General features: G+C 39.7%; 1 protein-coding gene across 5 annotated transcripts in view; it reads right to left on the reverse strand.

Moving 5' to 3' along the window:
* The window catches only part of Sbf (SET domain binding factor), a 302,684-nt gene that overhangs the window by 76,325 nt on the left and 200,676 nt on the right, over nucleotides 1–25,683 (reverse strand). For all 5 annotated transcript variants that reach the window (XM_070094967.1, XM_070094968.1, XM_070094969.1 and 2 more), the window contains 2 exons: nucleotides 15,654–15,799; nucleotides 5,622–5,757 (listed from right to left, as the gene is read on the reverse strand). In XM_070094967.1, the coding sequence (XP_069951068.1) occupies nucleotides 5,622–5,757; nucleotides 15,654–15,799 (282 nt within the window). The remainder of the gene's footprint in view (nucleotides 1–5,621; nucleotides 5,758–15,653; nucleotides 15,800–25,683) is intronic.

Below are 25,683 nucleotides of genomic sequence, written 5' to 3' on the forward strand. Positions count from 1 at the left end.
GCTGAAGGCAGTGGAGATGTCATGTCTGAGGGCAATGTGTGGTGTGAATATAATGCAGAGAATTCGTAGTTTGGAAGTTAGGAGGAGGTGCGGGATTACCAAAACTGTTGTCCAGAGGGCTGAGGAAGGGTTGTTGAGGTGGTTCGGACATGTAGAGAGAATGGAACAAAACAGAGTGACTTCAAGAGTGTATCAGTCTGTAGTGGAAGGAAGGCGGGGTAGGGGTCGGCCTAGGAAAGGTTGGAGGGAGGGGGTAAAGAAGGTTTTGTGTGCGAGGGGCTTGAACTTCCAGCAGGCATGCGTGAGCGTGTTTGATAGGAGTGAATGGAGACAAATGGTTTTTAATACTTGACGTGCTGTTAGAGTGTGAGCAAAGTAACATTTATGAAGGGGTTCAGGGAAACCGGCAGGCCGGACTTGAGTCCTGGAGATGGGAAGTACAGTGCCTGCACTCTGAAGGAGGGGTGTTAATGTTCAGTTTAAACTGTAGTGTAAAGCACCCTTCTGGCAAGACAGTGATGGAGTGAATGATGGTGAAAGTTTTTCTTTTTCGGGCCACCCTGCCTTGGTGGGAATCGGCCAGTGTGATAATAAATAAATAAAAAATATTTGCGTATCAAAACATTCGTGAATGCTGCAGTGCAGTATTATTATGCAGTGGACCCCCGACTTATGATGACTTCAACCTACGATAAAACCGACTTACGATGCTTGTCAGCATAAAAATTTGACCCCGACCTACGTTGAAAATCTCGATTTACATCATTCGTCCCGAACACGACTGTCTGGTCCGTCTGGCCTGAGTGCCTCAGCTGAGCTAGTGTGACATTGTTTACAAGCCAGGGCGGATGGCTGCACGCATACATTTGATAAATTTTGTATTATTCCAGTGTTTTTAATGCTTGCCACCATGGACCCAAAGAAAGCTTCTAGTGCCAACCCTGTGGTAAAAAGGGTGAGAAATACAGTGGACCCCCGGTTAACGATATTTTTTCACTCCAGAAGTATGTTCAGGTGCCAGTACTGACCGAATTTGTTCCCATAAGAAATATTGTGAAGTAGATTAGTCCATTTCAGACCCCCAAACATACACGTACAAATGCACTTACATAAATACACTTACATAATTGGTCGCATTCGGAGGTAATCGTTATGCGGGGGTCCACTGTACTATTTTACCACCATCAGCTGCTGGTGTACCACCATCAGCTGCTGCTTTAGCACTGTCAGCTGCTGCTGTAGCACTGTCAGCTGCTGCTGTAGCACCGTCAGCTGATGCTATACTACCATCAGCTGCTGCTGCTATACCACGGTCAGCTGCTGCTGTACCACAGTCAGCTGCTGCTGTACCACAGTCAGCTGCTGCTGTACCACGGTCAACTGCAGCTGCTGCTGTACCGTCAGCTGCTGCTGTAGCACGGTCAGCTGCTGCTGTACCACAGTCAGCTGCTGCTGTACCACTGTCAGCTGCTGCTGTACCACTGTCATCTGCTGCTGTACCACTGTCATCTGCTGCTGTAGCACCATCAGCTGCTGCTGTAGCACCGTCAGCTGCTGCTGTAGCACCGTCAGCTGCTGCTGTAGCACCGTCAGCTGCTGCTGTAGCACCATCAGCTGATGCTGTACCACGGTCAGCTGCTGCTGTACCACAGTCAGCTGCTGCTGCTGTACCACAGTCAGCTGCTGCTGCTGTACCACTGTCAGCTGCTGCTGCTGTACCACTGTCAGCTGCTGCTGCTGTACCACTGTCAGCTGCTGCTGCTGTACCACTGTCAGCTGCTGCTGCTGCTGCTGTACCACTGTCAGCTGCTGCTGTACCACCGTCAGCTGCTGCTACACCATGGTCAGCTGTACTACAAGAAGATGTGGAGAGACTGTTGTCGGTGTGGCTTATCAAAAATACCGAGAAACAATTAACCCCAGAGGGTTAGCAACCCAGGATAACCCAAGAAAGTCAGTGTGTCATCGAGGACTGTCAAACTTATTTCCACTGGTCTTTAATCTTGTCCCCCAAGATGCGATCTCACCAGTTGACTAACACCCAGGTGAACAGGAAAAAATGCCAAGAACTAGTGCTCATATTGGTGAATTTAAGGCCAGCAAAGGTTGGCGCTTGAGAGATTTAAGAATCGTAATGGCATACACAGTGTGATAAGACCTGCTCTGGAAGAAAATGTCAAACAGGACCTACATTACTCAGGAGGAAAAGGCACTCCCAGGATACAGTGTCTCATCACTCATCACCGCATCTTCAATAATGGTAAGTGTCATTTCTTCTTCATTTAGTACACTAGTACATGCACAATATATATACTGTGCATGTATCCTTCTTTTTGTGTGTAGGAAAATGTATATTTCATGTAAAAATGTTTTTTTTCATACTTTTGGGTGTCTTGAACAAATTAATTTGATTTCCATTATTTCTTATGGGGAAAATTAATTCGACTTACGATAATTTCATCTTACGATGTGCTCTCTGGAATGGATTAATATCATAAGTCAGGGGTCCACTGTATTTCCCTACATCATATCTGCACACTAAACATTTGCGAATTTTCAAGATTCGCGAGGTTCTTGATCCCCTAACCCTCGCGAATGTGGAGGGCCTCCTGTATACAGTGGACCCCGGATATTGGCAGGTGCGGAAATCGAGCACTTCTTTCGGCAAAATTCCCCCCAGATATCGGCCATCCACTCGGAAATTGTTGGTACGAGACGAGCCCACCCGCCGGCAATGCGCTTCCTCACTTGTATCACTCAGTCTGCCTGTCTCTCTCATTGGGTTAGGAATACTCTGAGCTTTCATTCATCGTTTTTGGTGCTTGTTTATTGATTGCAACTGCGAAATAAGTCACCGTGGGGCCAAAAAAAGTTCAGAGTGCCACCCCTTTGGTAAAGAAGGTGACAAACACGATAGAATTCAAGAAAGAAGTTATCACAAAATATGAAAGTGGCATACATGTGGCAGAGCTGGCCAGGATGTATGGGAAATCTACATTAACAGTCAGTTCCATCCTGTTGAAGAAAGCAGAAATCAAGGAAGCTGATGTTGCGAAAGGTGTAAATATGCTAATGAAACAGAGGTCTCAAACAATCGAGGATGTGGAGTAGTAGTAGTAGTTGGTGTGGATCAACCAAAAACAATTAGCAGGAGATAGAGTTTCAGAGGGGATAATTTGCGAGAAGGCAAGGCAGTTGCATGCGGATCTCGTAAAGAAAATGCCGGGAACGAGGCTGCTGATAGTGAATTTAAGGCCAGTAAAGGCTGGTTCGACAGATAAGAAGTGTAGTTGCATAAACAGTGTTGTAAGGCATGGTGAGGCTGCAAGTTCAGACAAACGTCCAGCTGAAGAATTTGTGCATGAATTCAAGGATTCCTCCCTCAACAAGTGTTCAACTATGACGAAACAGGCCTCTTTTGGAAGAAAATGCCAGAGAGGACCTACATCACGCAGGAGGAAAAGGAATTGCCAGGACACAAGCCTATGAAGGATAGGCTAACTCTTTTGTTCTGTGGTAACACTAGTGGGGATTTCAAAGTAAAGCCTTTACTCATGTATTACTCTGAAAAACCCAGTGTGTTCAAGGAAAAAATGTCATCAAGAGTAAATTGTGTGTGATGTGGAGGGCTAACAACAAGGCATAGGTCACGAGGCTACTTTTCACTGAAGGGGTCAATGAAGTGTTTGGCCCGAGTGTGAATACCTCCTGGAAAATAAATTGCCACTCAAGTGCCTCCTGATACTGGCCAATGCTCCTGCTTATCCTCCAGACTTGGAAGACCTATTGTTTGAGGAGTGTAAGTTCATCACAGTGAAGTTCTTGCCCCCTAATACCACTCCTCTTATCCAGCCCATGGACCAGCAGGTCATTTCAAACTTCAAAAAACTGTACACCAAAGCAATGTTTCAAAAGTGCTTTGAAGTGACCCCGGACACTGAACTGGCCACTGTATAAGCCTTATAGATAAGGCTTGGCAGGGAGTGACTTACAGGACTTCGAACTCTGCTTGGAGAAAATTGTGGCAAGAATGTGTCCTCGACAAGGATTTTGAAGGGTTTGAGGCTGACCCTGACGACTCTACACCTATTGTGGAATGTATTGTGTCTTTGGGGAAGTCCATGGGGTTAGATGTGAGTGGCCAGGATGTGGAAGCTGGTGGAGGACCACAGGGAAGAGCTAACCACTGAAGAACCACTTCAATAAAGGTATGTAATGTTCATCTATTAAAATTACTGCTTTATATTTCTTTCCCATTGTTTTCTGTATGTAAAACTATAGGTATTCTTTAAAAAATGTATTTTTTGTTAATATTTTTGGGGGTCTGGAACAGATTAATTGGATTTACATTATTTCTCATTGGAAATATTACTTTGGTTTTTGGCCATTTCGGATTTAGGCCAACCTCCTGGAACGGACTACGGCTGATAACTAATTCTATAAAAACCAGCTCTGAAAGGAGAAGGATAGAAAGAAATGTAAGGTATTGTACTGCAAGTACCATAATACATAATGGAATTAATAATGAAAAATAGATTTGTAATAAACAAATTTATTGTAAACAGAATTAATACATATTTTCGAGTGTATGTATCCAACAACATGAATTGTAACATGCATGTATTGCCAATAGAGCTTCAAAAAAGTGAGTAATAAAAGTTTTGAGGTATAAAAAATACATTCTGCAGAGGAGCCTCAAGGCTCACCTGGAACACAACCAACTCATATTAACACCCAATATAATACTCTCTTCTCTAGGTCCAGTAGGGACTCTCAGTTTGCTTCACTCAGTAATGGTTTTCTGTGGCTCTTCTTCACAAGCCAATGCTTTTTGGTTACACCCACAGGCTTCCTGAGGTCAGTTTCAGCTCTTGACAGTCACTTAAATGGGAAATAAAACAGCTGGGGATGGAAAATCTATGTGGGCTTCCAGGCCTCTAATAGTTCTACAGTTTACCAAGCTCCTGATGCAGAAATGCATTTTCATACCTCAAAATATGGAATCTTCATCAGAGATGGTAAGGAATGCTGGGAATAATAATAATAATAATAATATCTTTATTTACTACAAGTACATGTACATGGTATACAGGCCTAGCTGTACTACTATATAGAAAGCCGCTCGTTATGCTGAGCATTTCGGGCAAATTAGGTCAGTTTTGTCCCAGGATGCGACCCACACCAGTCGACTAACACCCAGGCACCCATTTTAAACTGATGGGTGAACAGGGACAGGGACAGCATACCTATATGACTCAGTGTGAACCACTGAGTCTCTGCCATTTAGAGCCCAAGTTCAAACTTACCATGACCTAAGCTTTGTGTATCAGCTAGAAGCAAACAGCAAACACTGTCTAGCACAAACCAGACAAAGCTAATGAATAAAAAGTATTAAATCAGCCAAGTCTTGGATAAGGAAAGCCTTGGCAGTGTTGTGGAACTAGGTACTGCTGTAGATGACCATGTTTTGAGTTTAACTGACTGTCATAGTCAGACCTACAGAGTGGAATATTAGTTGTACATGTGTTGACCATATTCCAGGTTTGCCTCCAAGGCCCCTGCACACAAACCAGAGCCCTATTTTATACTTTTAACTGTACATCATTTATTTTTATCCTTACCTGAGCAGTGAAATCCCACCCATCTTCCAACAGCACCATAACGGATGCACCAAGCAGGTCTATAAGATCTACTATGGCCCCAGAAACCTGAAGAAGAGATTCTAGCTGGTTCAGCCACTCGCTGTTTTCAATGGCTCTGCAATTTAGGGACAGAAAAGATATTGCTTTAATTCCTTCTTCACACCATATACAATGCTTAATATCACTAGTTTAAAGGTATGCTATCACAGACACACAATAAAATTTATCATATTTAGTAATGTTAGTTAAGAGATCATGCTGGGTATTAATATCCAGTCTAGTACACAAACTATAGTATAGATATGGAAAATATGAAATAAAACCAAGAAATAAAGTGTCCTATGAAACAATATATCATTACCAGAAAGCAGAGGAACAAATTATAATGAAAAAATTGGGGGCACTTACATTACTGGACAATAGTATGGATTGCATTAACAGTTTAATGTACAATGTTGAAACTCATCAAGATATGAATTCGTATGTATATGCATTACTTAAATAAAGCAATGCATATTTTCAACTAAATAATAATTCTCTCACTTGGACTGCCTTTTGAAGCAACTGCTAAATCAGAAGTGTTTATAGTAACTGCACAGTTTTCTTTTTTAACCATAATCAAATGGTGCATAAGAAAACTAGTAATGAAAAGTGGCTGGTATTATAAAAATGGCATAAAATGTTATTTTCAGGAACAGAAAACAAGTAACATACCCATTAGCCATAGAAAACCAAGATCTACTATATACAGTGGAACCCCGGTTTTCGTCTTCAATCCGTTCCAGAAGGTTGGCCGAAAACCAATTTGTACGAAAACTGAAGTAATATTTCCCATAAAAAACAATGTAAATCCAATTAATCCATTCCAAACACCCAAAAATATTAACAACAATTTTATAGAGAATAATTATAGTTTTACATACAGAAAACAATGAGAAATAAATATAAATGACTAATGAAATGGATAAATGAGCATTTAACATCACTTTTACCTTTATTGAAGACTCTTGTTAGCGTATGGAAGACAGTGAGGAGGGGAGAGGGAGGAGAGGTTGTTTGGAAGGGGAATCCCATTCCATAAGGACTTCATGTATCAAAGCTCTATCCGGGGTTACCTCCCTTCTTTGTCTTTTACTGGGACTAGGACCAGCTTGAGAGTCACTGGACCCCTGCCGCACAAAAAATCTGTCCAGAGAGGCCAGTTTCTGGTGGCTCTAAGATTTGCTTAAAATGGGACACGGCATTATCATTGAACATGTTGCTGACACGGCTTGCAGCAGCTTTGTTAGGGTGATACTGCTCCACAAAACTTGGCATTTCACTCCACTTTGCACAAATGTCCTTAATTGCTGAAGAAGGCACATTCTTCCCTCCCTCTTCCTCCTCCTCCTCCTCCTCTGAAGCAATTTCCTCAGCTAAAGTCTGTTGCTGTTCCAGATGAAGGTCTTGCAGCTCTTCAGTGGTTAGTTCTTCCCTGTGGTCATCCACCAACTCTTCCACATCCTGGCCACTCACCTCCAACCCCATGGACTGCCCCAAAGACAATAGATTCCACAACAGGTGTAGGGTAATCAGGGTCAGCCTCAAACCTTTCAAAATCCTTTTGGAGGATACATTCTGGCAACAATTTTCTCCAAGAAGAGTTAATCGTCCTGGAAGTCACTTCCTGCCAAGCCTTATCTAAAAGGCTTATGCAATTGAGGATACTGAAGTGATTCCTCCAGAACTCTCTTATGGTCAATTCAGTGTCCAAAGTCACTTCAAAGCACCTTTGAAACACTGCTTTGGTGTAGAGTTTTTTGAAGTTTGAAATGACCTGCTGGTCCATGGGCTGGATGAGAGGAGTGGTATTAGGGGGCAAGAACTTCACTGTGATGAAACTAAACTCCCCCAACAATTGGTCTTCCAAGTCTGGAGGATGAGCAGGAGCACTGTCCATTACTGGAGGCACTTGAGTGGCAACTGATTTTCCAGGAGGTATTTCTCCACATTTGGGCCAAACACTTCACTGACCCACTCAATGAAAATTTGCCTCGTGACCCATGCCTTATTGTTAGCCTTCCACATCACACAATTTATTCTTGATGACGTTTTTCTTGAACGCTCTGGGATTTTCAGGGATACACCAGTAAAGGCTTCACTTTGAAATCCCCATTAGCGTTACCACAGAACAAGAGAGTTAGCCTGTCCTTCAAAGGGTTGTGTCCTGGCAATGCTTTTTCCTCCTGCGTGATGTAGGTCCTCTTCGGCATTTTCTTCCAAAAGAGGCCTGTTTCGTCACAGCTGAAGACTTGTTGGGGGAGGAATCCTTCAACCTCTATGTATTCCTTGAATTCATCAACGAATTCTTCGGCCCCACATTTGTCCAAACTTGCAGCCTCGCCATGCCTTACCACACTGTGTATGCCACTTTGCTTCTTGAATCTGTCGAATCAGCCTTTGCTGGCCTTAAATTCACTATCAGCAACACTCGTTCCAGGCATTTTCTTTACGAGATCCACATGCAACTGTTTTTGGTTTATCCACACCAACAACAACTCAACATCTTCAATTGTTTGCAATCTCTGTTTCATTAGCACAACATAAGTTCCTTGATTTCTTTATTCTTTGCCAGGATGGAACTGATCATTGATTTGGACTTTCCATACATCCTGGTGAGCTCGGCTACATGTACACCACTTTTGTATTTCTCTACGAGTTCTTTCTTGAAGTCTATCGTGTTTCTCACTTTCTTTACCTAAAGGCTGGCTTATTTAGCAGTTGCAAGCACAAAAAACAATGGATTATTACAAAATGTTTCAGATGAACATGCAAAGTAATGCTCACTGAAAGAGTAACAAAGGCAGACTGAGTCACGAACGTATGAGCAGCCATGTCCCACGGACACGTCTGGTATGTCTGATTTCCAAGCAGATGTACAAAAACGGGGAAAATTTCACCTAAAAAAGTGGTTGAAAACTGAATTGTACAATAACCAGACCAGACGAAAACTGGGGTTCCACTGTACCATTGAAAAAATGCATAAAAAGAAGGAAATTTGGATGCCATGGGGTAAGACTCCCTGTCAAAGACACAACCTTTGGACAGTGGTGTACCACAGGGAAGTGTTCTTAGCCCCTCCTTTCCTTAACTGTTCCAAAACCAAGGGCTGGCATGCAAGACACAACGAGGTCAACAACATCATAAAGAGAACCCTTGCTACAGCTGGATGCCCAGCTGAGAGGGAGCCCCGATCACTAGCCAACAATACCCACAAACCAGCAAACTGCCCCAATGGGATCACCATCTATCCCTGGAAGAATGGCAAGCTCTTAGCATGGGACTATACCTGTGTGTCTACACTGGCGGACACCTATATCCATCACAGTGTCGGGTGACAGGAAGGAGCTGACCACAGGGAGGAGTATATCAGCAAGTACAGGGACATAAGCAAACAATATCAATTTGTCCCAGTGGGATCAGAGACCTTAGGATCATGGGAAAAACATGCCACACGTTTCCTTAAAGAACTGGTTTCCAGACTCGTCAACACCGCCAGGGACCCAAGGGCAGCCACTTTCATGTTCCAGCGGCTCAGCGTGGCTATCCAGAGGGGAAATACATGCTGTATACTGGGCTCGCGTCCAGCTTTGGAGGAGCTGGAGGAGTCGTAACCTTTGATATATTATACCAATGTAATCATGTTTGCATTTTCTGTCAATGTATTCTGTCTATTAATAAACTTCACATGTAGCTTAAAAATACAGGGGGTGGTAGGAGAAGAAAATATTCAAACAGCTCCAGGGAGAACCTTGAGTTTTCTCTGAAGTACACTTATTGTCTTCTCTGAGGATGAGGGTCCCCAGTCCAGTTCTAGAGGTGTAAAGGTAGAAAGTTGAAATTGAACATAGCAAAGAGTAAGGTGATGAGGGTATCAAATGATTTAGATAAAGAAAAACAGGATATCAAATTGAGGAGGAGAAGTATGGAAGAAGTGAATGTATTCAGATACTTGGGAGTTTATGTGTCGGCGGATGGATTTATGAAGGATGAGGTTAATCACAGAATTGACGAGGGAAAAAAGGCGAGTGGTGCATTGAGCTATATGTGGAGACAAAAAATGTTATCTATGGAGGCAAAGAAGGGAATGTATGAAAGTATAGTAGTACCAACACTCTTATATGGATGTGAAGCTTGGGTTTTGAATGCAGCAGCAACGAGGCAGTGGAGATGTCCTGTCTAAGGGCAATGTGTGGTGTAAATATTATGCAGAAAATTTGGAGTGTGGAAATTAGGAGAAGGTGTGGAGTTAATAAAAGTATTAGTCAGAGGGCTGAAGAGGGGTTGTTGAGGTGGTTTGGTCATTTAGAGAGTATGGATCAAAGTAGAATGACATGGAAAGCATATAAATCTATAGGGGAAGGAAAGAGGGGTAGGGGTCGTCCTCGAAAGGGTTGGAAAGAGGGGGTAAAGGAGGTTTTGTGGGCGAGGGTCTTGGACTTCCAGCAAGCGTGCATGAGCATGTTAGATAGGAGTGAATGGAGACGAATGATACTTGGGACCTGACGATCTGTTAGAGTGTGAGCAGGGTAATATTTAGTGAAGGGATTCAGGGAAAACGGTTATTTTCATATAGTCGGACTTGAGTCCTGGAAATGGGAAGTACAATGCCTGCACTTTAAAGGAGTGGTTTGGGATATTGGCAGTTTGGAGGGATATGTTGTGTATCTTTATATGTGTATGCTTCTAGACTGTTGTATTCTGAGCACCTCTGCAAAAACAGTGATAATGTGCGAGTGTGGTGAAAGTGTTGAATGATGATGAAAGTATTTTCTTTTTGGGGATTTTCTTTCTTTTTTGGGTCACCCTGCCTCGGTGGGAGACGGCCGACTTGTTGAAAAAAAAAAAAAAAAAAAAAAAAATATATATATATATATATATCAGTGGACCCCCGCATAACGATCACCTCCGAATGCGACCAATTATGTAAGTGTATTTATGTAAGTGCGTTTGTACGTGTATGTTTGGGGGTCTGAAATGGACTAATCTACTTCACAATATTCCTTATGGGAACAAATTCGGTCAGTACTGGCACCTGAACATACTTCTGGAGTGAAAAAATATCGAAGGGGTTAATAGCCCCTTTATATATATATATATATATATATATATATATATATATATATAATGTATATATATATATATATATATATATATATATATATACATGTATATATATATATATATATATATATATATATATATATATATATATATATATATATATATATATATATATATATATATATATACATGTATATATATATATATATATATATATATATATATATATATTATATATATATATATATATATATATATATATATATATATATATACATGTATATATATATATATATATATACACATGTATATATATATATATATATATATATATATATATATAGATATATATATATATATATATATATATATATATATATTTATATATATATATATATATATATATATATACATGTATATATATATATATATATATACATGTATATATATATATATATACACATGTATATATATATATATATACATGTATATATATATATATATACATGTATATATATATATATATACATGTATATATATATATATATATACATGTAAATGCTAGGGTGTTTGGGAGAGGGGTGGGATTAAATTATGGGGAATCAAATTCAAAATGGGAATTGACACAGTTACTTTTTGCTGATGATACTGTGCTTATGGGAGATTCTAAAGAAAAATTGCAAAGGTTAGTGGATGAGTTTGGGAATGTGTGTAAAGGTAGAAAGTTGAAAGTGAACATAGAAAAGAGTAAGGTGATGAGGGTGTCAAATGATTTAGATAAAGAAAAATTGGATATCAAATTGGGGAGGAGGAGTATGGAAGAAGTGAATGTTTTCAGATACTTGGGAGTTGACGTGTCGGCGGATGGATTTATGAAGGATGAGGTTAATCATAGAATTGATGAGGGAAAAAAGGTGAGTGGTGCGTTGAGGTATATGTGGAGTCAAAAAACGTTATCTATGGAGGCAAAGAAGGGAATGTATGAAAGTATAGTAGTACCAACACTCTTATATGGGTGTGAAGCTTGGGTGGTAAATGCAGCAGCGAGGAGACGGTTGGAGGCAGTGGAGATGTCCTGTTTAAGGGCAATGTGTGGTGTAAATATTATGCAGAAAATTCGGAGTGTGGAAATTAGGAGAAGGTGTGGAGTTAATAAAAGTATTAGTCAGAGGGCAGAAGAGGGGTTGTTGAGGTGGTTTGGTCATTTAGAGAGAATGGATCAAAGTAGAATGACATGGAAAGCATATAAATCTATAGGGGAAGGAAGGCGGGGTAGGGGTCGTCCTCGAAAGGGTTGGAGAGAGGGGGTAAAGGAGGTTTTGTGGGTAAGGGGCTTGGACTTCCAGCAAGCGTGCGTGAGCGTGTTAGATAGGAGTGAATGGAGACGAATGGTACTTGGGACCTGACGATCTGTTGGAGTGTGAGCAGGGTAATATTTAGTGAAGGGATTCAGGGAAACCGGTTATTTTCATATAGTCGGACTTGAGTCCTGGAAATGGGAAGTACAATGCCTGCACTTTAAAGGAGGGGTTTGGGATATTGGCAGTTTGGAGGGATATGTTGTGTATCTTTATATGTGTATGCTTCTAGACTGTTGTATTCTGAGCACCTCTGCAAAAACAGTGATAATGTGCGAGTGTGGTGAAAGTGTTGAATGATGATGAAAGTATTTTCTTTTTGGGGATTTTCTTTCTTTTTTGGGTCACCCTGCCTCGGTGGGAGACGGCCGACTTGTTGAAAAAAAAAAAAAAAAAAAAAAAAAATATATATATATATATATATATATATATATATATATATATATATATACATGTGTGTATATATATATATATATAATATACATGTGTATATATATATATATATATATATATATATATTTTTTTTTTTTTTTTTTTTTTTTTTTTTTCAACAAGTCGGCCGTCTCCCACCGAGGCAGGGTGACCCAAAAAAGAAAGAAAATCCCCAAAAAGAAAATACTTTCATCATCATTCAACACTTTCACCACACTCGCACATTATCACTGTTTTTGCAGAGGTGCTCAGAATACAACAGTCTAGAAGCATAAACATATAAAGATACACAACATATCCCTCCAAACTGCCAATATCCCAAACCCCTCCTTTAAAGTGCAGGCATTGTATATAAATATATATATATACATTATATATATATATATATATATATATATATATATATATATATATATATATATATATATATATATATATATATATATATATATATATATATATATATATATATAAAGGGGCTATTAACCCCTTCTCCCGTATAAATTACTAAATTTAAAAAGAGAAACTTTCGTTTTTCTTTTTGGGCCACCCTGCCTTGGTAGGATACGGCCGGTTTGTTGAAAAAAAAAAAAATATATATATATAAATTAATGCATTCATACTACTGTGCTTACTACATATATATAAAACATTCAATTGCAACATAAACCCTTCTCTGAAACTTTCCTTGAGAGCTGCAACAGAACACACAAAGACAAAACCCTTTTTGACATCCCTCATGTCCGAGTCAACCTATGCAAAAACTCAATGTGCATAGGTCTTAAGATCTGGAATTCATTACCTGAAGCAATGAAAGGTCCCCTGTCTGCCAATCGATTCATAGCTATTGTTAAAAAGCATCTTGTCTCCCTGACATAACTGAAATAGCAATCCGCTATGTCAAATAAAACCAGCTCATCAACTCTATCCCTCTTTTTCCATTCTTCCTTCAACTCCAATACAAAATTAGTTACACATCCTATTCCATTATATTTCAACTGTAATTAAGAAACTTATTGTATCTTCACCATCTCTGTTCAATCACTCCACAAAGCTGAAGATTATAAATCACTGAAATAATAATGATACTTTTTAAAACTGTACTATTTGTTTATTAGCTACCTTTCTTACTGAACATATGAACTTAGTTAACTGCATAAGAAATCCTATTTAATAGTCTAATTCTTAAGTAGTCTTTAAGCATTGGGATTAGTTTGCTTGAAATGCATTGCATACTAGTGGCTTTTTCTTGTGCCTATCAATGTTTTATTACAAGTAAACTACATTATTTTGTGCAGCATAAAGAAATCTTTTTTTTTTTTCAACAAACTGGCTGTATCCCACTGAGGGAGGGTGGCCCAAAAGAAAAAAGGAAAGTTTCTCCTTTTAAATTTAATAATATACACAGAAGAGGTTACTAGCCCCCTGCTCATGGCATTTTAGTCGCCTCTTATGACACACATGGCTTACAGGAGAAGAATCATTTCACTTCCCCACTGAGATAAGAGGAAATAAACAAGAACTAGTAAGGAAATAGAAGAAAAACCAGAAGTAGGGCTCCGCTTTACAGCGTTTTGCCTTACGGCAATTTCAAATCATGACCAAAACTTGCTATACGGCAAGCAGTCTTTCAAATATGGCGTGCCCCACCCGGTTTCTTTACATTCTCCATGAGCACATCTCTATGTCTGGAACCTTTCCAAAATTTCAAGTGTTTTAAAGTTATTGCAGATTTTATATGTACTCTGATAATTATACTTATGTGTACCTGTACATAAATATACTTACACACTGTGCTGGCATGCAGGTACACATTAAAATCACTAAGAGTCTCTCTACTCTTGACGTAATACGTAATCTCTTGGGTGCATTAAATGTTGTATATTACATTAATGTAGATATTTCCATTAATCCATCTATGATGTTTTTTCAAAATTATATAATAAACATGCTGCGTAATATATCAATATGATAAATATACCCCACAGTAGAATAAATTAACATAAATATGAGATGTGGTAGCCAGGCAACTTGTAGCCCAACTTCAGAAAAAATGTTTCACTATAATAGTACTGTGGGTAACTTGAAAATTATTCCTTTTGTATGCCTTCACTCAGAGCGTCATTTCTTATAAAAATGATGTTACAGGAGAATGGGAGTGTTTCTCATTATTTATTCTACTGTATCAACGTGGAGACAACTTGTACACGATGTAAAGTGACGAAAACTAGACGTGTTTGCCTGGTTTGTTTACATTACGTATGGGTGGGGTGGGGGGGCTGCCTTACCTGGCTACCACCTGACTTGCCAGAAATAAAATTCACCTCTCACCCTAGATTAAGATTACAAATATTTTAAGGTAATTAATGAATGTACTGTACGTACATGTATTTTATCACTCTGGGGCGCTTTAATTAAACGTTGTAGTATATTACGTGTGGGTGGGGTGGGCTGACCTGGCTGGCTATCATACCTCCCAAACCTCTCGCCCTACATTAGGACTACAAATATTTTAAGGTAGGTAATGGGTGTACTCTGTATATATTTTACTTTTTATTGTTTTTAATGCCTAGTTCTATTGTTAACTTAATATATGTTAATGTAAACTTTTTATCTGGCATTTATATGCATTTATAAGTGGGAAAAAATGGTGTTCTGCTTTCCGGTGATGTCTGCTTTCCGGCAGTAGCCTGGAACTAACCTGCCATATAAGTGGGGCCCTACTATACATATATGCATGTACATGTACGTGTAGTGTGACCCAAGTGTAAATAGAAGTAACAAGATGTACCTGCAATCTTGCATGTTTATGAGACAAAAGACACTAGCACTCCTACCATCATGTAAAACAATTACTACAGGTTTCCGTTTTACACTCACTTGGCAGGACGGTAATACCTCCCTGGGTGCTTGCTGCCTACCAACCTACTACCTACGCCTAAAGAAATACTTTTTATTCTGTAATGATTTCTCCCTATTAACAACCAAGTACTATCGCAAGCTGAGAATTTAGGAAAACTGAAGGAAATAACACACATCAAGTTTCTCATATTTTCCAATCCTCTTTGAATTATCCCTCAGATATAAGTACTGCTACATATGTAATATATAATTATACCTGAAAAAAGACTGTTCTTGCTCCGCAGCTGGGGAAGATGGTATACAAGCTCTCATCAGCTTCTTGAATGAGGATTTAATCTGTCGTACTTCTGTGAAGTCAACTGGGATGAACTCTGTTTTGTGGTAAGCGTCAGTCTTGATACCCTGATAGAGCACATAGGAGGATTATGGAAATATATATGAAAATATATACACGTAATATATAACATACGTACACACACAGTATGTGAAAACTCTTTAATATTACTTTAAGTAGAAAATATTTTTAATTGCTGTCCTATATAACTTGTGTATTTTCTGGGAAATTTTAATAATCACTATTCACCTTTCAAGAATAGCAAATGCCCAAGAAAAATTTAAGGTACAGTCTAACTCCATAATTCTGTAACCATTTATAACACCTAAGGTTTATCCAAACCTCTATAGTGTTGATTAAATTTGAACTCTCATTAATTCGATGTGCTGCAAGAGCAGGATGAGGAATCTGTACCACTAGGTTTGTTTTTATCTGCATGAAAGACACATTAATCAACCATGCAAAATCCTTCTTATTTAATACAGTCAGGTGTCATTTAATGACTGGGATACATTCTGAGCAATGTGTTGTTAGGTAATTTTGTGGTTGTGTGAACATCAGAGTGTGTCCTTACACAAACCTAGATGGTATAGCCTATTACACATCTAGACTATATGGTGTGTTTGGTTTTTTCATCATAGATCTGCTTGTAAGCAGATAATGCACAATGAACATTACTCACTATTAACCCTTTCGGGGCGAGTCCTGCTGTCCTACGACTTTGAAGGGTCAGTCCCGCAGTACTATGCCATGAGCTCAGCTCACTCATTTAAGCTGTGATCAGTAAATTTGGGCCTAGATATGAGAGAATGGTACTATGCTGTAAGTGTGTGGCATATATTAAAAAAAAAAAATCCTGCAGCAACCTTACCTTTGATATACCTTAGAAGAGTTTCGAGTTTCACTACTCTCAGAGCCCGACCATGGGCCAGGCTCGTCTGGTGCTTGCCTGGTTAACCAGGCTTTTGCTGCTGGAGGACTGCTGTTCCACATATCCATCACAGCCTGGCTGATCTGGTACCTGGTGAAGATACTTGTCCAGTTTCCTCTTGAAGGTTTCTACATTTGTTCCAGTTGTGTTTCTGATGTCTTCTGGTAAGATGTTGAATAGTCTTGGACCCCGAATGGTGAGACAGTGTTCCTTTATTGTCCCCACCACACCCATGCTCCTCACTGGGTTTATTTTACACTTCCTCCCGTATCTCTCACTCCAGTATGTTATGGCAGTGTGCAAATTTGAGACCAGGCCCTCAAGTACTTTCCAGGTATATATTATCATGTCTCTCTCTCCTCCATGCCAATGAGTACATGTTCAAGACTTGAAGGCATCCCCAGTAATTTAGGTTTAAAAATATTTTTTTTTCATTAATGTTAATGCAAAAATTAATAAGTTTGTACCAAAAAACCTTAGAAAACTTATCTAACTGTATTAAAACAAGCATAATTTAATTTAGCCTAATCCAACTAAATATATTTTTGATAAGTTTACAATAAATAATAAACACAATGAAATATATTTTTTCGTTAGGTTCAGAATGATTTTTACGAAATCATTGCATACAGAAATTTTCGCTTGCATTATTCGGCAAGAAGAGCATTGCTGTTTAAGCCAGAATCACAAGTTTTACCAAATCGGCACCACACACACACACACACACACACACAGTGGACCCCCAACTTACGATATTAATCCGTTCCAAAGAGCACACTGTAAGACAAAATTATCGTAAGTCGAATTAATTTTCCACATAAATAATGGAAATCAAATTAATCCGTTCAAGGCACCCAAAAGTATGAAAAAAAAAATTTACAATATGAAATATGCATTGCCGTCTCCCACCGAGGCAGGGTGACCCAAAAAGAAAGAAAATCCCCAAAAAGAAAATACAGTGGACCCCCGCATAACGATCACCTCCGAATGCGACCAATTATATAAGTGTATTTATGTAAGTGCGTTTGTACGTGTATGTTTGGGGCTCTGAAATGGACTAATCTACTTCACAATATTCCTTATGGGAACAAATTCGGTCAGTACTGGCACCTGAACATACTTCTGGAGTGAAAAAATATCATTAACCGGGGGTCCACTGTACTCTCATCATCATTCAACACACTCACCTCACTCACACATAATCACTGTTTTTGCAGAGGTGCTCAAAACACAACAGTTTAGAAGCATACACGTATAAAGATACACAACATACCCCTCCAAACTGCTAATATCCCGAACCCATCCTTCAGAGTGCAGACATTGTACTTCCCATTTCCAGGACTCAAGTCCGGCTATATAAAAATAACCGGTTTCCCTGAATCCCTTCACTAAATATTACCCTGCTCACACTCCAACAAATCGTCAGGTCCCAAATACCATTCGTCTCCATTCACTCCTATTGAACACGCTAATGCATGCCAGCTGGAAGTCCAAGCCCCTCACTCACAAAACCTCCCTTACCCCGCCTTCCTTCTCCTACATTCACTTCTTCCATACTCCTCCTCCCCAATTTGATATCCAATTTTTCTTTATCTAAATCATTTGATACCATCATCACCTTACACTTTTCTATGTTCACTTTCAACTTTCAACCTTTACACACACACTCCCAAACTCATCCACTAACCTTTGCAATTTTTCTTTAAAATCTCCCATAAGCACAGTATCATCAGCAAAAAGTAACTGTCATTTCCCATTTTGTATTTGATTCCCCATAATTTAATCCCACCCCCTCTCCCAAACACCCTAGCATTTACTTCTTTTACAACCCCATCTATAAATATATTAAACAACCATGGTGACATTACACATCCCTGTCTAAGACCTAGTTTTACTGGGAAGTAGTCTCCCTCTCTTCTACACACCCTAACCTGAGCCTCACTATCCTCATAAAAACTCTTTACAGCATTTAATAACTTACCACCTATTCCATATACTTGCAACATCTGCCACATTGCTCCCCTATCCACTCTATCATATGCCTTTTCTAAATCCACAAATGCAATAAAAACTTCCCTACCTTTATCTAAATACTGTTCACATATATGTTTCAATGTAAACACTTGATCTACACATCCCCTACCCACTCTGAAACCTCCTTGCTCATCTGCAATCCTACATTCTGTCTTTCCTCTAATTCTTTCAACTATAACCCCACCATACACTTTTCCCGGTATACTCAGTAAACTTGTTCCTCTATAATTTTTACAATATCTTTTCTCCCCCTTCCCTTTATATAAAGGGACTATATATGCTCTCCACCAATCCCTAGGTACCTTCCCCTCTTTCATACATTTATTAAACAAAAGTACCAACCACTCCAACACTATATCCCCCCCTGCTTTTAACATTTCTGTCATGATCCCATCAGTTCCAGCTGCTTTACCACCTTTCATTCTACGTAATGCCTCACGTACCTTCCCCACACTTACATTCTGCTCTTCTTCACTCCTGAAAGATGGTACGTATACCTCCCTGGCCAGTGCATGAAATTACCACCTCCCTTTCTTCCTCAACATTTGAAAGTTCCTCAAGATATTCTCGCCATCTACCTAAAACCTCCCTCTCCCCATCTACTAACCCCCCTACTCTGTTTTTAACTGACAAATCCATACGTTCCCTAGGCTTTCTTAACTTGTTTAACTCCAAAAAATTTTCTTATTTTCATTAAAATTTCTTGACAGTGCCTCTCCCATTCTATCATCTGCTCTCCTTTTGCACTCTCTCACCACTCTCTTCACCTTTCTTTTAATCTCCATATACACTGCTCTTCTTATAACACTTCTGCTTTGTAAAAACCTCTCATAAGCTAACTTTTTCTCTTTTATCACACCCTTTACTTCATCATTCCACCAATCACTCCTCTTTCCTCCTGCCCCCACCCTCCTATAACTACAAACTTCTGCCCCACATTCTAATACAGGTCCGCCATCACAAATCCGGCAATCAGTTATTCGGTTCCTTCAGTTATTCGGCACTAATTTTGGCTAGCATAATTTCAAATTTCCAGGGTCGCCACACCAACCTGCTGGTACTGTTTGGTGGCGCTACTTGCTGCATAAGTCATTCCAATTTCTTTTTCTAAATTTATTGTTTTAACCTGCTTACTTTTAGCCCTACCCATGGTTCCAATGAATAAAAGAAATGCTTCTCATTATGTAAAGCACCTACACAGTACATTATCCATTAAAGATAAGGTGGCTTTGAAGCCACTGTTGGTTGTCATGAACTCAGTCTCATGAAGCAGGAGAATATGCTTTATTATTATGCTAATATCAACACTACAGCTTATTTGCCTATCACAACTGATCTAATATGACATAATAAACAACATAAATAGTAACACAAAACATGTTAAATACTCCAGAATGAATAATATTTGGCGTAACACCGAGCAGTTCGACAGAGTTATGAAGAGGATATGGTAAACAAATACCATTCTCCTATCCTTGTCTTGGGGGCTTATATTAGAGAAAACGGAGTATAGCACAGGGCTAACTGTGATATACACTCGTACTCCACCATAAACATGAAACAAAAAAGTTTTTTCTCTCTATAGATTATCACACATAGCAGCATGTGTGTAGAGAACCTAGGATAACCCCAAAAAAGTCAACATGGCTTATTTTTAGTACCTGGCTTGGGTTAGCCATATACGATTTTTGGTAAATATTCGATTCCCAGCTAGGGTAGAAACATTAGGTGCGTTTCTTTACACCTGTTGTCTATGTTTATCCATCAGTAAATGGGTACCTGGATGTTAGTCGACTAGTGTGGGTGTTATCCTGGGACACTGACCTAATTTTCTTGAAATACTCAGCATAACAAGTGCCTTTCTATACAGTAGTATGTCACTGACGTCAGCTAGGCCTGTATACCTTGTACATGTACGTGTAGTAAAGATATTATTATTACAGTGGTCCCTCGTTGTTCGTAATTAATCCGTTCCTGGAGCCATTACTATAAACGAAATTTACGATTTACGAATCAATTTTCCCCATAAGAAATAATGTAAATACAATTAATCCGTTCCTGACACCCAGAAGTATTAAAACAAAAAAAATTTTAACATGAAATATACATGTAGTACATAAACAATACAATGGGAAATGATGAATGAAACATTAACAGCATAACACTTACCTTTATTGGAGATTCTTCTTAGTGTATGGGAGACTGGAGGAGGAGAGAGAGTGGATTGTTTACAGTTTGGAAGGGGAATCCCCTTCCATCAACACCTCAGGTACCATTTGCTTTTCTGGGGTTGCTTCTCTTCTCTGTTTCTTAATGCCACTAGGACCACCTTGAGAGTCACTGGAGTCCTGTCTCACAAAATAACTGTGGAGAGAGCTCTGTTTCTGGCGTCTCTTTAACACTTCCCTAAAATGGCCCAAGACTTTGTCACTGTACATGTTGCCAACCTGGCTTGCAACAACCTTGTTAGGGTGATGTTTCTCCATGAAGCTTTCCATCTTACCCCACATAGTAAAAATCTCTAATTTCTGAAGAAGGCACCTTCTTCCATATCTCTTCCTCCTCCTCTGCAGCAAGATTCTGAGCTGCGATGTGTTGCTCTTCCTGCTGAAGCTCTTGCAGCTCCTCAGTGGTGAGCTCTTCATTGTGGTCTTCCACCAATTCTTCCACATCCTCCAAACTCACATCCAACCCCAGTGCCACAATTGATTTTACAACAGACATAGGCTGGGAATTTGGAGGCTGGGAATTTGGCGGTTGGGAATTCGCGAATGTGTGAAGCCCACGAATGTTGAGGGAGACATGTATATATTACAGAGGGAGGGACGGGGGAAAGGGGGTTAGGGAAGCACTGAAAATGGGTTGGGCAAGTATTTTTGTTTGTGGGTTTGGGTTTGAGAAGGACTTGTCTAGTATGGACCATAAGGTTTGCTGCACTGTTCCTCCTTTCTCACGATATCTCAGTGTATGTTTGTCTTGCTTTTGGGTCGAGTCGGTCAAAGAAGCCCAAGTGTCCTGAGAGCTAACTTTCATACTTATTTCAGGGTTTAGAGTATATGTACAATGTGATGTTAGCGTCAATATGAATCACGGCTCTAAGGACCCTCATACCCTAAGCTAACACCTCAGGGTGATACAAGTCTTGTGCCTTCAAAATGAGCTCTGAGACAATCAAGAAGGGCATACTGAGAAAAAACTGACACTATTTTTGGTTTAAAACAGAATCTTTCTGGTGTATTTTCATATGGTTTTTTATGGTTGTATTCTCAGTTTCTTGATCTCATTTGGTTGAATGGAAAATACATTACAGAATAGAGATGATTTTGATTGGTTTAAGGACAAAGTAGCTTGAAATTGAGCTCATAGTAGTGGAAATGTTCAATTTTAGTCGATATTCCTGAGTACAGAAATTACATCACTCTTCCAATACGTGTCCACAAATGCGCCAACATTATTTATACAATTATTACAATAATGCAGATGTCTGCATAACAGTAAATCTTCTATTTTTGTTTGAATAAAAATTCTAAGTGGAAAGCAAGTGTAATATTGGAGAGGCCTGGGGACATAACTAATGAACAGAGGAAATGTTTTTTAGTGCCAGGAGTGTCCACATTATTTATTCTAGACCCTATTTTTAAAGTAGCAATTTTTTAATTTTGTGTGAAATTGGCCAAATTACCAATTTCTGATCATTTACTGGATAGCTGAAACAGATAAATGGGCAATTTCTTGTACTCAATTGATAAAAGGAATACTTATGAAATAGATGAGTTTGGGCAAGTGGAATTGGCCAAACATAGGGCACAAAGTGGGCAAAATTGCCAATGTGTAAATATCGCAGAGACCACTAACTTTGCGAGAGCATAATTCTTTAAGATTTCCATCAAATTTTGTACTTTTGGTTTTATTACCTTCAGAAAAATATTCTCTATTATTTCATAATTTTTTTTTAAATTCTTCGACCCTGAGACCAATTCCCGAATCAGGGGTTCCGACCTTTAAGGGGTTATTGAAACCCTTTTTGGTGTTGGGGGTCCATGTTTTGAAACTTTTTAAGGAGCTTGTTGAGGTCTGCAAAAGCTTCTGCTAAACCCTTCCTGTGAATATTCTTTGGGGTTCATGTTTTTCTTCTCCTGCAAGGGTGATGATGAACAAAACAAAATTAAATCAAGCACAAAGAAAAATGATGCTATGAAGAGATGCGGTAAACATAAGATGTATGAGGCTGTTGCCGGCACACTGTTACAGAAAACTTTTTACAAGTAGAAAGAGCTCGCTTTAGAATAATTATAAAAAGTACAGTACAGTATAGTAATACAAAAGCCAGTAACAGTTGCTTATCATCATTATCAAGTATTATGTACTGTACATAATTGTATGTGCTATACTTTAATACAACTGGCAGCACAGGTGGTTTGTTTACAGTGCCATTGCGTATGCGGTCTGTCATTGACCGAAACGTCATTATGCAGCACATGAGTGTATACTGTTTTTCAAGTACATCCTCTCCTCACTTAGTGACATACTTGTTTACTGATGCCTCAGACATACGACAGGCTTTCTGACCAGTATTCATACCTAAATAATTTATATTAGAGTTGATTCCCTCTATTCTGTTTATTTCAATATACAGTACACTACTGTATAAACATTTACAAATATACCAGAAATGTTATAAATGGTGCAAAGGTGACATTAAAACAATATCAAAAGGCATAAAATGTTCACAAGTTTTGATATTAATAGGCCTACAGGAGCTGATCAAAATTCAGGGAACTGTAAGAGACTGTACACAGGTAACTACTTGGTACTGGATGAAACTCCAGAAAATTAATATTTATTTTTATCTTGTAGAAATTGCCAAAAATACGCTATCAAACGCTGTAAGGGTGCTTCTTTAAAACTTGAAATTGTTTAAACAATTGAATACACAAAGAAAAATACTTGCAGAATTTTAAAAACTACATAAACTGTAAGCAGCTCTCGGCAATTTTGCACGACAGATTTTCTATCACCAGTCATCCAAAATATCCAGAACTCACCACGTGGAGATAGCTGCTTACAGTGATTGAGAGTGTGAGAGTGAGAGTGTAAGAGTGTAAAAGAGAAAGAGTGGAAGGGAGAGTGCGAGTGTGTGAGCAAGAGTGAATGTGAGTGAGAGTGTGATTGTGTGTGTTGTGTTTGGTGTGTGTGTACTCACCTATTTGTACTCACCTATTTGTGGTTGCAGGGGTCGAGTCCTAGCTCCTGGCCCCGCCTCTTCACCGGTTGCTACTAGGCCCTCTCTCTCCCCGCTCCATGAGCTTTATCAAACCTCGTCTTAAAACTGTGTATGGTTCCTGCCTCCACTATGTCATTTTCTAGGCTATTCCACTGCCTTACAACTCTATGACTGAAGAAATACTTCCTACTATCTCTCTGACTCATTTGTGTCTTCAACTTCCAATTGTGGCCTCTTGTTTCTGTGTCCCCTCCCTGGAACATCCTGTCCTTGTCCACCTTGTCTATTCCACGCAGTATTTTATATGTCGTTATCATGTCTCCCCTGACCCTCCTGTCCTCCAGTGTCGTCAGGCCGATTTCCCTTAATCTTTCTTCATAGGACATTCCCCTTAGCTCTGGAACTAACCTTGTTGCAAACCTTTGTACTTTCTCTAGTTTCTTGACGTGCTTTATCAAGTGCGGGTTCCAAACAGGTGCTGCATACTCCAGTATGGGCCTGACATACACGGTGTACAGTGTCTTGAATGATTCCTTACTAAGGTATCGGAATGCTGTTCTCAGGTTTGCCAGGCGCCCATATGCTGCAGCAGTTATCTGATTGATGTGTGCTTCCGGAGACATGCTCGGTGTTATACTCACCCCAAGATCTTTCTCCTTGAGTGAGGTTTGCAGTCTTTGGCCACCTAGCCTATACTCTGTCTGTGGTCTTCTGTGCCCTTCCCCTATCTTCATGACTTTGCATTTGGCAGGATTAAATTCGAGAAGCCATTTGCTGGACCAGGTGTCCAGTCTGTCCAGGTCTCTTTGAAGTCCTGCCTGGTCCTCATCAGATTTAATTCTCCTCATTAACTTCACATCATCTGCAAACAGGGACACTTCTGAGTCTAACCCTTCCGTCATGTCGTTCACATATACCAAAAATAGCACTGGTCCTAGGACCGACCCCTGTGGGACCCCGCTCGTCACAGGTGCCCACTGTGATACATCATTACGTACCATGACTCGTTGTTGCCTCCCTGTCAGGTATTCTCTGATCCATTGCAGTGCCCTTCCTGTTATATGCGCCTGATGCTCTAGCTTCTGCACTAATCTCTTGTGAGGAACTGTGTCAAAGGCCTTCTTGCAGTCCAAGAAGATGCAATCAACCCACCCCTCTCTCTCTTGTCTTACTTCTGTTATTTTATCATAAAACTCCAGAAGGTTTGTGACACAGGATTTGCCTTCCGTGAATCCGTGCTGGTTGGCATTTATACTCCTGTTCCGTTCCAGGTGCTCCACCACTCTCCTCCTGATAATCTTCTCCATAATTTTGCATACTATACACGTCAATGACACAGGTCTATAGTTTAGTGCCTCTTTTCTGTCTCCTTTTTTGAAAATGGGAACTACATTTGCCGTCTTCCATACCTCAGGTAGTTGCCCAGTTTCCAGGGATGTGTTGAAGATTGTGGTAAGTGGTACGCACAACATATCTGCTCCCTCTCTAAGGACCCACGGAGAGATGTTGTCCGGTCCCATTGCCTTTGAGGTATCAATGTCCCTTAGCAGTTTCTTCACCTCCTCCTCATCTGTATGTATGTCGTCCAACACTTGTTGGTGTATTCCTTGTTGGTGTCCCCATCTGGTCTGTCCCCCCAGAGTGCTTCCTGTCTCTACTGTAAATACTTCCTTAAATCTCGTGTTGAGCTCCTCACATACCTCTTGATCGTTTCTTGTGAGTTCTCCACCTTCTTTCCTCAGCCTTATCACCTGGTCCTTGAC

The sequence above is a fragment of the Cherax quadricarinatus genome, chromosome 48 (genome assembly GCF_038502225.1).
Source record: "Cherax quadricarinatus isolate ZL_2023a chromosome 48, ASM3850222v1, whole genome shotgun sequence".
Lineage (NCBI taxonomy): Eukaryota > Metazoa > Arthropoda > Malacostraca > Decapoda > Parastacidae > Cherax > Cherax quadricarinatus.